General features: G+C 37.1%; 1 protein-coding gene across 1 annotated transcript in view; it reads right to left on the reverse strand.

The window, feature by feature from the left end:
- Positions 1-1,323, reverse strand: part of LOC149804698 (hypoxia-inducible factor 1-alpha-like) — a 107,378-nt gene extending 106,055 nt beyond the window's left edge. Inside the window, exon 1 of the mRNA XM_089943156.1 lies at positions 1,171-1,323. Within this exon, the coding sequence (XP_089799282.1) occupies positions 1,171-1,190 (20 nt within the window). The 5' untranslated portion in view covers positions 1,191-1,323. The remainder of the gene's footprint in view (positions 1-1,170) is intronic.
- Positions 1,324-18,139: the final 16,816 nt, after the last annotated feature.

The following is an 18,139-nucleotide window of genomic DNA, read 5'->3' on the forward strand; positions in this document are numbered from 1 at the left end:
AAAAAATTTGCAGCAGTTCACTTTTACACATGATAAAAACTATTAGTCCTGAGAAAAAAAGCTTCTTAGAAAGTTTCACAAGCTTGAACAATAATTTAACTTGTCCAAAACACTATGCCATGAGATTTGCTTAGCCATGCAGTATTCTATCTGTCAGAGTTACTCCTTACCATATCCATATATCTTGTACTTAACCCGTATTAACCAAAAAGCTGTGCATACAAACCAAAGCGAAGCTGAATTGTATTTACTCTAAAAAACTGACATTTGTTTACCTAAGTTATTCTCTAATACTTAAAGGTTTTTATGTGCTAACATTTATCTTTTATTTTATAAACCTTATTTAACTTATACAGAACAGCAACATTTTTACCTTTTATCTTTAATTTGTAGTACTACATGCTGATGATTATCAGGAAGGATTAACTTCCTAATGAGAGGATTAACCTTCCTAACAGTTTTTCATTTTTGGCAATTATCTTCAAACTGTTTGAAATCTACTTTCATCTGCACTATGTAGCAAATATTGTGCTGATATGTACATATACAATGAAGTTAGCCTAATACCTCCTTTACGATGAATGATAAACACAGCCAGGAAAGTGATTCTTTTTCTTTGGGGATAAATTATTATCCCTGATCTGGCCACTTATACCAGACACAATACAAGTTTGACAAAAATACCATGTTCAGCAGTCATGAATAAGGTCATGGGGAACATTGATTTTACCTTACAAATGTAGCAGCATGACAATTTAGCTATTAAATTAATGAATTGGAGCTCTTCCTAATTCTAATAAACAAACGTTAAATACCCCATGTCCGATGTAAAGTATAAAAAATAGTGATGATTGAAGTTTAAGTGCATGTATTTAAAAAAATCACGAAAAAATACATAATTTTTCTTGCCGTCTTCACCACTCAGTTAGTCATAGTCATAGTGTGTTGAGCATATTAGCAAACTATTATAGTTTTAAAGAAAACAACATCAATATGCAATGAAAATGAAGATCATGCCTTATTAAATTAAAACTGAGACCAAATAAAAGGGCAACTTTGACCGAGACCTAGATTGAAGACATCTTGTTTGCCGACGTTGTTAATAATCAAATTCTCCTCCGCTTACATTAATTTGCTAAGAAGAAGAAACAAAGAAACACTATAGCTTACCTTCTTTTTGATATTGCCATGGTTTCCTTTTAGAATAATCTTTCAACGCAAATAAAGAATAAATGACCGTCCCAACAAAACAGATCGCTGTCAAGCACTGCAAGTATCAAATTGCGTCATATATTCACTCTCCGGATTATCGTCTATTTCCGCTAGACTAGGTCAAACATATGGGGAACCCGACTCAATGACGTATATTTAAACTTCCGTTTTCGCGTTACCTCCCCTACTAGCATAACAGCACTAATACAAATTCCGTTTTGGTGTTGTTAAGTAGTTCAGTAGCCGACAAATACACTTTGAACACAAATTAAACAACTTTATTTCAACACAGATTCTGGAAAGATTAAACCAATATTCTCTGCACTGACTTGTCGAGATAAATGTACGTAATGGGTGGTATTTTAACGCAAGTTGGATATATCATGCCAAGGAAATGGGAACTATACGTGCATTTCCCAAGGACACGAGTTAGTTGACCTGACTTGCCTGGCGAGTATTGAACGCATGACCCTTGAATTACGAGTCAGGCGTTCCACCAATTGCCATACCACGGCGTGCGTGAATTGGAAAACTTAGGAACTTATGATTGTATGAAAACAGGATTTTGTTCATTATGTATATTTGATGGTGAGGGGTGTACTGCAGCAACAAAAAATGTCACCGCTCGATTATTTTTTTTAATTTTAAAAAAGTATTCTTTTTCTGATTTATAGCACCATAAATCATCGATTATATCAGCTACAATTTTTGGGGGCCAAAAACAAAATTCTCACCCTCAACAGAAAATCTCAGGCACTCGCCCCTCCCCCACAAAATTAAGTGGCCAGTCTCATTCTTAAGGCTTTTTGTTAATTTGTTCACCACCTTGCATCAGTCAAAATTTCGGCGGCCCTTTTTATTGCATGCTTGCCTCAAAAATATAATTTAAACAATGGCCATTTTTAGCTGCTCCTACGCCCGTGATTGTTATTACGCTGTGATAATAACGTCACAATGAATAGATGTGTTATCACTAATGAGGCAACGCAAACAGTAGTTGTACGCAAATAAAATCAAATGATTTCTTCAGCTTGGTCAGTTACAATTTACAGGAGTACCATTAATAATTAAATGTAGAAGTATTTCATTGTTCAAACACCGTCGAGTGTTATATTTTAAAGACCTCACATGGTACATGCCTCCTACATATGGTCTGACTTCGTCCGCCTAAAGTAGTCAAATTATTCCACTAAGGTAGGATAAAGAAGAGAATGTATCAAATGAAGGATAACCTTGAGCGTTTTTAGATGAGAAAAACAAGCCTAAGATATATTTAGGCGCAGTAATTGACAGAAAAAGCAAACATCTTTTCACGGAATATTTTTTTCGCGCCCCACCCCAGCAATCTGTGGTGATTGCTTCGGCAATCTCTACAACTGCGATTGGATTGACCGAGAAGTTACGAACGAATAAATTATAGTTCGCTCTCGTGGCTTAGAGCAGCGCTGTCCAACCCTTTTGACACCATGGACCACTTAGCCTTTTTTCTTGAAGCCAAACCTTGGCCGCAGCAGAAAACTTAAAAGCATCAACTATAAAAAAAAATTATTCACAATTTTTTATCTGGTTAAGATGATATACTGTGAAAGTAGGCCATGGACTTTTTTATTACATAAATGCACAAAAAATTGCTCGAGCTCTGGCGGACCCTTTAAAATCAGCCCGCGGGCAGCAAGCGGCCCACGGGCCTCAGGTTGGACAGCACTGGCTTAGAGGTTGATCTTATGGATTACACCTCGAATGTATGCGGATCACTACCATTTGGACTACTTCGGCTTTTTACGAAACAATGATATTTCGAATGATCGAACTGTTTTCATTCCTGCTCTGTCGTTTAATGTGGGTACGTGGGAAAGCCTGCCAGTAGCTTATCGTGGGTCGGTGGTTCTTCCCTGAATTTTCCAGGGTGCTTCCTCCACCAGTTATACTGGCCGCCATGTATAGCCTATATTGTGCTGAAAAATGGCGTTAAACCCTAGAACAACAACAACAACAACAACTGTCGTTTAATCTTTTAGTCACTCCAATTGTAGAAATAGCCAAGAGGGGTCCTAATAGATTGGGTTTCTTGTGTTGTGAAGTTTCCGGCGAACAAATGTTTGAAAATATTTTTCTTTAAATTATTACCCAGACATTCATCCAAAACATAGTTTTGTCTCGCAGGAATAGCCAATGCATTTCGATGCATTCGCAACCTCTGTCATAAATCACCAAGGCAGGGCCGTAGAGAACGATCACAGGCACTGCGGTAAGAAACAACACGGCTTCTGATAGTTCTTGTTCAAACAATCTTTTTCTTTATAAAATTAAAAAGTGTTGTTGGGCCCGAGATAATCCCCTTCCGCCCCGCCCCCCCCCCCCTTGTCGGCCCTGCATCGATTTCGTCTGAACGACAACTAATGGCAGTTATCGGCGTACATTCAAGGTACGATTGATAGGCCTAGTATTAATGTCGAAGTCCCGAATACACCTAGAACAGGGGTGGTGAAACTACGGCCCGCGGGCCGCATGCGGCCCGCCAAAGGTTTTCATGCGGCCTAGGAACAAGTCATCATTCGCACTGACTCTGTTTATGTTACTCTGTTTATCAAATAAATGTGCTTCTATTGAAGTTAAAGTTTTCAAATATTAACAACATATTAACAACTGAAAATTAATTATGATGTTATTTAGAAAAACCTTTTGTTTTTGCTATTTCAAATATTGATTATTTTACTTAATGAACTATGCGGCCCGCGACAAGGTGTAAATTTGTGTATGTGGCACTTGCACTGGAAAGTTTGCCCACCTCTGACCTAGGATATACCGTTCTGACTACCTCGGCTATTTCTGTGAAAATACAATTAAGTTAAGATACGTGATTTTGCAGGACTGACCGAGAAGTTGCAACCGAGACATGATAAATCTCGCTAACGGGCATTCACATCTTCGAGGTAAATCCTAAGCATCATACCTCGGTTGTAGGCCTATAATGCCGTTGTCAGCACCTCGGTTATGTACAAGGTAAGGACTGACTGAGTAATTGCGAATGCATCGAACTTTATTTTCATTCGCAACTTCTCGATCAATCCTATCGGTCATCCAAGAGTAGAATAATAGAGGTGGTCCCAGTATATGGATGGGGATTACCGCCGCAATTATATGCGTGTATTTTCTAATCTTCCTTGATACATTATTGTAGCAGCAGAGAGGGTGAACAGACCATAGAATTCCGACAAAACAAATAAAACAAACAAATAAATCATCTCGTAGAAAGGTCCAGATTTTACAAATGAACTTTCCTTGAGATGTTTATTTTTGCAATGACCGATTGTACTAATAAAACCTCAGTTTGAAATAGTAGCTGAAAAAATAAAGTACTCTACGTGTTTATTTATTTCTTGTTTATTTTTTTGACGACCAACGTTGGTAGGTACCCTCTCTGCTGCTCCTCTTTTGCTGATATTAATTAAATTATTATGTTATAATAAAATGATACATCCAGAATCTCATACTGCAAGAACAGCACGAGAACGATTAGAAGCAATTAAAAAATTTCTTCCTGTCAAAGACTCATTTAGAAAAAATCTACAAGAGCAGCAAGAAGCAAAAGTTGAGTATGAAGAGGACACTAAAAAACTGTTTAAGCCCGTCACTGCAGCTACTGAACAAGTTACAACTGTCATCAAAGAAGATCTTCTTACGGTATCAAAAAAAATAGCAAGAAGAACTAAACAGACGAGGGAGATTTTACGAGACCTTCCAACTGGCATAGCTGCGGCTCAGCCTCCACCTGTTGGTGAGGAAATACTTGAACGTATTGGAGAACTTCGTACTGAAGTCGCCGATGTGAGAAAAAAACTTGCATCTGAACCCAAAATAGTAGAAGAGAGCTTAAGATTAATTGCAAGATTTAACGAAGGAGTTGTTGAGGAAATTAGAAACACTGAAAGAGAGAGATTACCTGAGTTGATATCAAAAAATATATCTAATAAATCTAGTATTTTAAAACCCGGTCATGAAAAAACAAATGATGATAATTTCATTAAATGGATATATCGCGTATATTACAATAAAAAACAAGCTAGAGGTCAAGAATTTAAAAGACTTAAAGAAGAAGTAGAAAGATTTAGAGAGAGATGGGAACAACCAAAACAAGGAGAGTCCTCCCAGTATCAGCTTCCTCCACCTCTGCAACAAATAGAACAACAACAATCTTCTTCGCCACAGCAAAGGTTGCTGTCGAAAATTAAAAAGGCTAAAGAGTCACTTAAATCACCCTTCTCGAAGAAAATTTCTGCACCGAAAATGACATTTACACCGACAGGTTCACCACATGGATTTCGAGAAGGTGACTCACCCCCGGACACCACTGAAGTACCTACTCCGGTAATGCAACCACCACCCCAAGATGAACCTAAAACAGGATCTGGTTTATGTCCTGATAATATCATCAATGACGTATCACGGTTAGAAGTTCTCATAGGAGGAAAACGTGCCGGAAATAATTCACCAGAAATAATTAATGAAGCAGCTGATATTTGTCGGCGACTATTTCAAGGTGGTATCATGGATATTGGCGTTTACCGAGAACTTATTGATGAGCTTGTTGATGACTAGTTGTTAGATAAATGGTAAATAAAATAAGATGATTGTGCATGATAATCATCGTAAACCCACACAGGTTAGAGCGGTAAACTCACGATTACCAATCTATGAAGCAATTTACGGAAATGGACTTGGTGATGTCATCCGAGGATTATTCACGAGGATAGCTCCAAAAGTAGCACCTGTTGCAAAACAATTATCGATGAAGGCTATTGATATTGTTCGTGATAAAGCTCCTGGAGCAATTGTCAATGTTGCTGGTAAGGCGTTCTCCGCGATCAAAGAAAGATTATCACGATTATTGCGACGAAAACAACAACCACCGGTGAAACTGGCAAGTACTGAGGTGATGCCTGCAGACGTAAGTAAAATAATAAATCAGGCTGCAAATCAAAAACTAGCGGCGATATCTGAAGAAGCGGAAAAAAATATAACAGCAAATTTAATAGCAGGAAGTGGTCTTCGTCGACGATGATCATCATTTGGAAAAATGGTAACTATAATAAAATGTTCAGGCGCGAATCAGACCCAGCATTTGATATGGAGGCACCTGTCCTTAAGTACGAGTCAGTACGTGATTATCAATTTTATTCTTATGACGCAAGACTACCAAATCAGCGGGGGAGAATCGAATTACAGGTTCATGATACAAGTAGATATTTCTTGCCCGCTGAGGCGTTTATTGAAGTAGAAGGTAGACTTGTAACGAATGTTGTAGCTAATACGCCATATGCTGCTAATTTACGTGTTGGTTTTGTCAACAACGGGATTATGGCGTTGTTTGATAGCGCCACATACATGATTGATGGAAAAAATATTGAATCAGTTCAGAAGGATGTTGATGTTGCTACAACAATAATTGGTCTGGCGAGATATTCTGACGACTTTACAAGATCAGCTGGTCCAACAATGATGTTTGCTAAGGATATTACTGACAACGCTGATCATGTTCAGTATACTAAAATACGAACAGCAGTAGGTACTGCATCTGATCCACAACCAGTTGATTTTGAACACGCAGACAGACCAGGTGCTGCTTTTGATATTGTAGGAAGCGTTAATACGACTTACAACCTGGGATTTGCAACACGCCGATCAGCGCTGTCAGGAAATGATAGAAATTTTTCGTGTGCAATTCCATTATCACACATCTTTGGATTTTGCAGAAATGTTAGAAAAGTCATCTTTGGAGCTAAACACACAATTGTGCTCGTAAGAAAAAGTGATGATAATGATGCAATCTGGCGAGGTGCTGGTGTTGCCGAGGGTAAAGTAAATATATCAAAACTTTCATTGTGGATGCCAGTAATAACTCCATCTATTAATGAGGAACAAAAATTACTATCTTTTATGGATCAAGGCGGTAAATCATTGCTATCATGGTTAACAGTAACCACAGATGCTGCTCAAAGCAATATTAATGGTTTATTTACATGGCATATAGCATCACAACAGGGTGTTTCTGCACCACGACATATTTTTATTGCACTACAAAATATTAACCGGACGAATAATCAAGAACGTTCACATATGATATTTGACAACCTTGGAGTTAGTGAAGTATCCCTACGGATAAATGGACATCAAGAACCATCCGAGGATATACAACTAAATTTTGATCAAAATCATGTAGCGCGCGCATATCATCGTTTAATGTCATTCATGGGACGTGATCAAAATATAGATACCGGGTTGCAAATATCACAACTAGATTTTACAGGTCTATATCCGATTTATTATTTTTCACTAGAACATCTTGATTTATCCAAACAATCTGTTGTTGATGTACACTTTCGAGCTCGTGTTACTGCCCCTCCTCCTGATATACCCGGTCCACCAATTGTTCTCGGCTTCTACAAAGCGATCGCGGTCATACTTAGCGACAAGGCCATGTTACTTGAAGGTGGCAGTGGTCGAATGAGGGTCGTTGATGCACCGGTGGAAAATCTTTAATCGTGTTATTTAGAAAAATATATTTTATATAAAAATGTCGTATAGTCATGTTAATGTTACTCTGACCCCGGGTCAGGTAAAAAAGCTTCAATCAAAAACCGCCAACAAATGCGGAACTAAAATATCACTAAAACGAGATCATATTAGTGGTGGTCCAAACAAATTATCGCTGACAAATAATCAGATTAAACATTTCAATAAAGCCCTAGAATCAAAAACTGGAGTTCAATTCCATCTCTCCTCGAGCGCCATCAAAGACATGGTTAAAACGGGTGGTATATTCCCACTATTTGCGGCCATTCCGGCATTACTAGCTGCGGCTGCTCCAGCCATAGCAAAAGCGGCCGCGTTAGGTGCTGTTGGAACAGCCGCTCGAATGGCACTAAAGAAAGCAACAGGGCAGGGATACAAAAAAAAAGGGACGCGGTCTAAGATTACCGGGATCTCGTTGGGGGAGAGGCCTAAGGCTTCCAGGGTCATTTCGTTAAACGTTCCATCATCAAATTTTGATTTACTTGATGCTGCTAAAAAATTAAAAATATCCGCCTTTAGAGGTGTTTTTATGCGAGATCAATTACCGAAACAACCAAACAAACTTGAAACAGGTATTATTAATCTTGACAAACGTTCCGGACCTGGTACTCATTGGGTATCATACGCGGTTGATCCGCGTGGAATTGTTTATTTTGATTCGTACGGGTTAGCTCCACCTGTTGAATTTATCAAGTATGTCGCACCACTCCACGCAACAACCAGAGGTTCCAAAGTTTGGTATTCAACGCTACCAACACAAACAATGACAGATCCGCCAATATGCGGCCGTGAAGTAATTAATGTACTCGACGCTATATCAAAATCATCCAGGCCACCACATAAAGTCGTGCACGATTATACAAGCAACCGATTTGTTGCGCGTAAAGCATTTTAAACAACGGATCTTATTATAATGGTTGACATTTACGGAAGATCTTCTACTAGTAAGAAAATAAAATCCGACGTTGATCTGTCAAAGTATGCGACTAAAGATGACCTCGCTGATATTATGAACCTTGCTGGAGTTGATCCAGATGAGGTTGTTATTTTTCAAGATCGATATGGTAAACTAAAAACCAGCAATATCAAATGGAATGATATAGTCCGGCGAGTACTTGGTGCAGTTACGGATAATATTCCCGTGTTTACTGAGAGCGGCAAAATCAGAGATTCAAGTATGTCACTTAAAACCATCAGAGATGAAATTGCAAAAAGTGTTGCTAATCGTATGAAAAACACCGGTGACACAATGATGGGTGAACTCAGCATGAACGGAAATAAAATAGTAGTTTTAGCGGATCCAACATCTGACGAAGATGCAGCAACAAAAAAATACGTCGACGTCAACTATGGCACCGTAGACGGTAAATTATCCACGTTACGGGCCGAATATGATGTTCACGTAACCGGTTTTTTAAGGTTTCGAAGAAATTTTCAGAAAAACGATGATGCCATGAGTAAGTTCTTTGGAACTCCTTCCGTCATTGACATGAAACTCGTTGATATCAAAAATAACCTAGACACGATCAAACGAACACAACTAGACATCGTAACGGGAATTCCTGAGATTATCAGTAAAACCAATCTGATTAAAATTCCAGCTGCAATAACTCCAGGGCATATTACAAACATCGTATGCACGGTATCATCGGGATTTGCAACATGGTCGCAGCAAAATAATACTATCAAATATACCGCAACAGTCACTGGCGTGTACAGGCTATCTGTGTTTTCCGCCGCTAAGTTTGAAATATTTACAACGTTTCCATGGCGTCATTCCACAGACAGGTTTTCCGGGGTTGTATCTGTTGTATTAAATATCGGAACCGAAGAAATATTTATTCTGGAAGCAGATGATAAGAAATTAACCGCAACATCCTTCTGGTGGTGTTTGGAATTTGTAGCTGAAACACCTCAATTGGTTACGGCATAAAAATATATATGGACGGTGCGCAATACAGATACAATCAAGCGCGTGAATGGCAGGCTGCGCTAAAAGATCAAGTTGATCAATATACAGTAAAAGTAAAAAAATATCGACGACGATTGGTTATCGTTGATGTGATTGTTTATTCAGTATCCGCTGTTGTTGCTGGAACCGGTGTAATATTATCAGCGTTGACAACGATGGCACCAGTAGTTGTAACTATCTGTATATCAGCAGCAACAACTATTGCAGGTGTGCTTGGCATCATCACAAAAAAAATATGTACTTGTACGAACGAAAAGTTATCCGATTACAAAATAAAATTACATACAGCGACGGTAGCATACTCGAAATTATCCTCGTTGTTATCAGCGAGTCTCAGTGATGGAATTATATCTGATTTCGAATTTTCAATGATGACCAAAATATACGATGAAGGTATTAAAGATACAAGTATCAATAATGACAGAATTACTCCAGCAGATCGTGACCAACACAACTCCGCCAAAGATAACGATGATCTCGGTAAGTTCAACCAATCCTGAATTTAGTGTTAATTTTCCTACTGCAATTCCAGTAAAAGAAATAGCACTAGCACAATTACGAGTGTATTACAGCTGGCCAAATATCAGATCAAAATCATTTAATGGTACACCAGCAAATAATTCGCTCGTATTTACTAACAACAACAAACCCGATGGAACACCTGACTGGGTTGTTGTTGGAATACCAACCGGCAGTTACCAGATTGAAGAAATCGGTGAGGAATTTGCGCGTAGAATAAAATCAATAACGGGAAAGGAATCAAAAATATCAATAAACGTTCACGAGCCGACGTTGTCCTCGACGGTTGAAATAAACTCGCCTGATTATGCCGTTGATATTTATCAATCTTCAATCAGATCCGTGCTAGGATGGCCTGAAATATCACCACCGATAACACCGATACCACCAGAACCGAAAAAGTCTGATTATGTCACGGATAGACAATCATATCATGAAATTAATCCATCATACGGGGAACACCTACGTATTATAAAAAATAAATCAATGCTTAGCAGTTTTTCCTTCTTCGGTGAAATTGAGGCATGGTTTTTTAAAAATCCGGGAGAAAGAGAAAATCATATGGGTTTTTTTCGAGAAACGATTATTGAATTTTTTCAGGAAATCAATCAAGAGTGTAAAAAACAACTAGATCAACTAAATCAATATTTTAACGAACATATTTTTGACATATCAGCGTCATCGCGTGAAAAAATCATCACGCGTGTGGAAATATTAAATCAGCTTATATCAGATATGGAATATATTAATAACCGAATAGTTCAGGAGATGGTTAGTCTTTTAAAATCACCTGAAAATCCTGAAGTAAAAGCATGGTTAGAAAAATATAAATTAACAGAAGCCGATGTACCAAATTATAAATTTCCCGGGTATAGTGTAACCGAGTTAAGAAAATCTATCAATGATGTCATTGATGAGTTTTTTTCTAAACTACTCGATGCATGGAGAAAATTAATTCCACCTCCAACTGTTCTTAGACATGATAATGATCCACATGGCGGAGGAAGACACGTATCCCCGCGGATCGTTAATATAACACCGACGGTCGCGGTCAATCTGGTTTGTGACGTAATCGATGGCAGCTATCAAATAGATCTCGGAAGATCAAATCAAGCTCAACAAGGATACATCCTGTACACGTTCACACCACAAGTTCCCCCTGGAAATTTAATCGTGCAAGAACCAGCTAATCCCGTGTATTTGCGGTGTCACAATAATATGTTAACACGAATCAATTTTAAACTCACAGACCACCTTAATCGCTTGATTGACATACGTGAAGAAGAGCTTATAATAAATCTGTATGTAAAGTCGTAAAGACTTTTGTCGTAAAGACTTTTGTCGTAAAGACTTCCGTCTTAAGGATTTTTGTCTTAAGGATTTTTGTCGTAAAGACTTCCGTCGTAAGACTTTATCGTAGATCTTTATGTGGAGGGTTTTTACACGCGAGGATTTCTTAACAGTTAGAAGAACATTTGTAACAGAGATCAGAATCAAATTCGATCAACTTAAAAAAATATTTTATTATTACTGGCACAAATTTGTGTTTGGTACAAATTAATCGGCCTAGGCAACTAAGGCCTAGGCAACTAAAAAAGCTAGTCGATGAAAGTAAAATTAAAATTTCTATCACAAAAAAAATAATATTTATTAATTTTCCTGATTTTACAAATTACTTGATTTTGACTACCAACTACCCCGTCAGAAACATAAAAATGCACGAACTACTTGATTTTGACTACCAACTACCCCCTCAGAAACATAAAAATGCATGAACTACTTGATTTTGACTACCAACTACCCCGTCAAAATCAAGAAAGTTCTAACCTTGTCAAATTGTTCCTAACAAATTTTATTTATTATAAATTAATTTTATTTATTAATAATATTATTTTTACTGAGATTTTTATTTTTTTTTTACTAAAATACAACGAAATTGCTCAATTTTCCTGATTTTGACTACCAACTACCCCGTCAGAAATCAAGTAATTTGTGCATTTTTCTTTGATTTTGACTACCAACTACCCCGTCAGAATCAAGTAATTTGTGCATTTTTCTTGATTTTAGTAAAAAAAAAAAAATCCTCAGTAAAAATAAAATTTATAATAAATAAAATTTATAATAAATAAAATTTATTAGGAACAAATTTGACAAGGTTAGAACTTTCTTGATTTTGACTACCAATACATGTGGTCAGCGTTGACTTGGACCCCAGTTACCAAAACTTTCATTTTCATTATCATCAGTAACGAAGTTACCTTGGATCGTTTCACCAGTAACGGGGTTACTCTGGATCGTTTCACGATCTGACATTATTTTTCTTAATTGTCTTATGCGAGTACTAATCGTTTTCTTTGCCTCATACTCGTGGGATAATAACGACTTAATTCTTTCTACGGCGGTAGAAAGAGGAACGAACTCCTTCACATGATCATCTTCTACGGTAGCTAGCGACTGAAACATTGCCGATTGAATCCGTTTCATGAGCCTGTATTCAGATGATAGTGTGTGTGTCCCCATGGTTTTACGTTCTTGTAAAATCTCAAAGTCAGAAACTATTTTTTCAGGATTAAGTTCATCAGATATATTAATTCCATCTTTTTTTAATTTTTTAATAGCGACAATTACATCATTGATATTTTCATGGTTCATTATATAATATATAAATCTTTAAAATAAAAACAAAAATATCCCAGAACCCCTTCGAGTTCGTCGGGATGTTTCTGGGACAGCACAAACATATAACTTAATTAAGGTACGCTCAGCAAAATCACACCCATAATAATTAATCCAGTGGGTGATACGAAAAATAGGTATCAACAACCAGTCAATATTGTGGTTGTGAATTTGCTGAGCGGAGGGGTTCTTGCGGTTCCCCCCACTATTATAAAAATCGCAATTATGCGCACCACCGACAAATTGTCAGCCATGGGGGTTTGATCCTGGACCGCGAGCGCCACAGTCCAATACCATACTGATCGAGCTATCAAACATTGTTACGAACATATGTTTCGGAAGTTAATATATAGCTAAGGAACCAATATTTACAGTAAACAGCGGTTTCTGAATCATAACAGTTTCTGTATTTAACAGTTTCTGTATTTGTAGCGGTTTCTGTATTTATAACAGTTTCTGAATAATAACAGTTTCTGAATAATAACAGTTTCTGTATTTATAACAGTTTCTGTATTTATAACAGTTTCTGTATTTATAACAGTTTCTGTATTTATAACAGTTTCTGCATTTATAACAGTTTCTGAATAATAGTTTCTGTATTTGTAGCGGTTTCTGTATTTATAACAGTTTCTGTATTTAACAGTTTCTGTATTTGCAGCGGTTTCTGGATAATAACAGTTTCTGTATTTGTAACAGTTTCTGTATTTATAACAGTTTCTGAATAATAGTTTCTGTATTTGTAGCAGACCGAAAATCAATAATAACAGTAGCATTAATGCACCAGTCAAAGAACTTTCCAGAATTGTAAGTTCAGTGAACACACAACTGCAGGTCAATTACAATGAGTAACGGTTTCTGTTTCACACACAGCTTCCTACGGATCAATAATATTATCATGTGTTGTATGATGGGAAAATATTTAAAAACCATAAATAATACTTATGAGTCTAATGAGTTAGGTTCGTCGGCACTATACGATGTAATTAGTTAAACTGACTAATTACAATCATAAAAAACCAACCATCTACGAAGAAAACTATATATTACAAAGTAATCTCCCCTTAAATAAAAAATTCAGTAGTGTATGGAGGACCTCTGTGACATAAATTAAAAAAAATTAATTCAATGTGGTGATGATAGTTAATAATGTGGTGATGATAGTTAATAATGTGGTGATGATAGTTATTGATACTGAAATGTAATTTTCTGCTTATATTTTTTCGAGAAAGTAGATCTGGTTATATTATCTGCGACGTATTTTACCACACGCGAGTTAATATCAAAATATGTCGCAGCCGCGTTCATAGACTGAAACATAATTTCTTCACCAGTTTCTATGTTTGTAGAAATTACCGCCCTCTTTCCGATTGTCTTATATCTTCCTGTATTTCCACGTGTATTATTCTCGCTGTAAGAGATAGCTTGTAAATTGGATAAATTATTGTTTTGAGTGTCCCCGTCAATATGATCAATAACAAGACCATCATTGATCACTCCGAAGAAACATTCATACGTAAATCTATGACAGAAATAATGTTTTTTCCCCCCCCTCGCATGTGAACCTTAGATAACCAAAATTATTAATACAACCAACTGGTCTCTTCAACTTGCGATGTCTGATGATACCATTAATATTTGATTCATAGTTTGTTATGACAGGATGTGGGACAAATATATTTTGCTCCATTATAATAATATTATATGTTTAAATCATTGTTTGTCTGAAATCTTGATATATAATCTTCCACGGATTTTATAGCGTTTTCACCGCTATTATTTTTTTGGTCATAATATCTTTTAAGTTCTCTGAACCGTTTCCCGCCACACTTTCCACATAATTTTGTCTTTCCTCGCACTCCAATACCACACCGTAGACATGGTATTGGTCCTAGACTTCCTCGTCGTATGTTTTGTGAGTGCATCCAACAAAATTCCCTTCTACAGGATTTGTTGCATCGATTTACTGAGCCGATCATCAACCATCTACATTGGGACATTGTATATATATATATAATTTTCTTTATTTAAATATTTGTTTTAGTTATATGAACGAGTTTGAGAGATTATCCCAAACTAGGCCTGTTAAGTATAAATTCAACCTTGACAGATTATCTTCTGACTTGCCAGTACGAGATCTGGTTGATCCGAAAAATAAAAGTTTGATCTCGAAAATTCATGACGCTAAGAAAGAATTTTACACGGATGGTGCATCTCATACATGGTCAACGTTCAAGATTATACGCGCTGACTCCGTCAAGGACGCTGTCACGGACGCTACAATGAACGACAAGCGAGCGGCAACTATCATTAACTACATCGCTGAATACGAGGGCAATCAAAAATATTTATTCAGAGTAAAATTTATTGTATTAACAGAAACAGATAGTTGGATTATCCGTGACAAATATGATCCTGTCCTTGGCAATAATAAAACTATCATATTAAGTAAAAATTCCAGACCGGGTCTATTGACTGGTATTGATAAACCGTATTATGAACGAGCATATCCTGTAACAGCGGTTATTTATGGAATTTATGAGATAAATAAAAAACCTAACGTTGATAAACTAGCGCCGATGAAATTATCATCCTTGACCTTGTCAAGGTTAAATTGTGTGGCTGAACGAGTAATAGAACACTTTACAAACGCGATGCGTGGAAATGGATTAACTGATTTAAGGCGTGAAAAAATAAACTCGTGGGCTGATTCAGTTAGGGATACCGGTGCTACAATAAAAGATGTTGCTGAGTTAGGAAAAATATTAAAATTTCCAATAACTGTGGCGACAATAACGGGAGAAGTACTGTACCAGTCGAAATATAAATCGAAAGGAGCTCCAATAAATATTATCGATCATAACGCACACGCATGGACTAACGCAGTAACAATATTTCCACGTGATCGAACTGTTAGATTTTATCCCACATAATTATCTGTGGCAGACAATTCTGGGGCAGATAATTCTGTGGCAGATATGAGTATGTTTGATTTTATTAACGAAATAAGTAAAACCGATCCTGTATCGGTATGGTTATTCAAAAGTAATGAGGAGGGTGAATTTGATCAGTTTGTCAAACCGAACGGTGAAATATATCGCACAGAATCCCTCCATGACGAGATGAAAAATCTTGCGACGTTTTTACAGTGCAAGCACGCGGAAAATACTGACAAATTACTAACTAATTGTTTTACCGTTCCATCTGTTGCGGCTCATTTCGCCAGAGAACGAAATTCATGGAAACCAACACGATTTGATTTACTCGAGGACGTACGCGCAAGTTGCGTCGAATATGGACATGGCGGATTATGGAATACCAAATATAATTACAATGATGTTATTTCGGTTGATATGGTTGCATGTTATCCAGGAAGTTTTCTGGGATACGGAGATTGTTCTGTGTACTTTGAAAGATTTGGTCACCCTACAAACGAGATGACGCGAGTGGCAATTAATGGACCATTACCTGATTTTGATCTGACTGGATTCGCCTGTATTGAGTCGTTCGAGTTTAACGAAAATCTTCACAAGATTTGTTATGTTTGGTTTGGCAGACATTTTTGTGAAAAACGTTGGACACCTATAGTTCTGTTGCGATATATGCTAGATTGTGCGATACTGACATCGTTGGTGGTCAGTGAGGCAATTATATCATATCATGCACAGACCAAAGTTTGGTTGCCCATGTCAGATTCTGAAGTTATTAGCGAGTTTAAGGACGATATTCCTAATAAACTCAAAACCGCAAAAGATCTCGGTAGAAAAATTATAGGTAAATTTACTCAAGGTGGTGCATATGATTATAAAAGACATCACGCACGATTAATTTTAGATGATGCCGAGTACGATTTTATAATCGCTGATACAACGGCGAAAAATACATTTGTAAATCGAGAGAGTGTTTATTTATCCGACGGAACAAAATTAGGTACGATCGTTAGTTACATAAATGACGTATCCCCGCAATATACTCATCTAAGATCTTCCATGTTGGCTTATGTTTCTATAAATTTATTATCGATGATTAATAGATTTCCTGAGACCGCAGTCAGAGTCGCAACGGACTCGTTTTATATTTCAAGTAAATATTTAGAACCTGTTATGAAATTTACAAGTAATGATGAACGATGGGGTTCGTGGAGAATAAAAAAGGAACTATTACACAATTACACAGAATCAGCAGATGTTCCAGTGAGAGATGTTTATCGTGAGGGTAATAAAATATCAGAAATGTCGAAGGCACCATCGTTGAGTGATCCAATAACCAGATATAAGACAGTATATCTCAATGGACCTGGTGGATGCGGCAAAACGACTCGAGCGATTAATGTTTTTAGAAATTCAGATATAATCGTGCTGACACCCACACATAGACTTGCACGTGAGATGAAACAGCGGCAAGTACAATCGTGTACGTATCATAGTTTCTTTCGATGGCGCGGGGATACATGGACTCCTGAACGAATGGGAGAAAAATATATACCTAAAATAATTATTTGGGACGAGATATGCACGGTGTCATTAGATACATTAAAAATGTTTCTTGATTGGTTGTTGACGAAAAATACCGCCATAATAATGTGTGGCGATCATGGTCAACCTCCGCCTTTTGTTGGACCATCTCCACATGATTGGTTAAAAAATTTCGTTGATTATTACGAAGAAATAGATGATGATCATAGAGCTCTTGATGCAAATTTGAAGGAGTTTAAAAAATTAATCAGATTACAATCAAACAAAATTCAGTGCGAAATATTACGTGGAGTAATCGTAGAGACATCAATGAGTGATTTTTTGAACTCATGGAGACCCAACGATTTGATCGTAGCAAGTAGAAAAATAATCAGAGACGCTTTACAACAACAGTTATTTCAACTACATAAAGAACAATATTCAGAATTACCCGTACCGTTGTGTTATAGACCATCAGATACACGAAAACAGAATATTAATGTTGATATTCCAGGACCCTTGACAGAGTCAAGGAAGCAAAATCTCGTATTAAATGATATTGTCGCCGTTGATATCAGTGTGGTCGAAGATGCATTACGCGCTGACAAATCTCCATGGGTGTTGGGATACGCTATGACGATCCACTCGTCTCAGGGATTAACTATTTCTGATACACGAGTCTGGATTGTAGACGATCGCATCGAGTGGTCAAATTTAGTTTATTTAGCGGTATCGA

Source organism: Sinohyriopsis cumingii, chromosome 2, assembly GCF_028554795.1.
Source record: "Sinohyriopsis cumingii isolate HCF-2022 chromosome 2, ASM2855479v2, whole genome shotgun sequence".
Taxonomy (NCBI): domain Eukaryota; kingdom Metazoa; phylum Mollusca; class Bivalvia; order Unionida; family Unionidae; genus Sinohyriopsis; species Sinohyriopsis cumingii.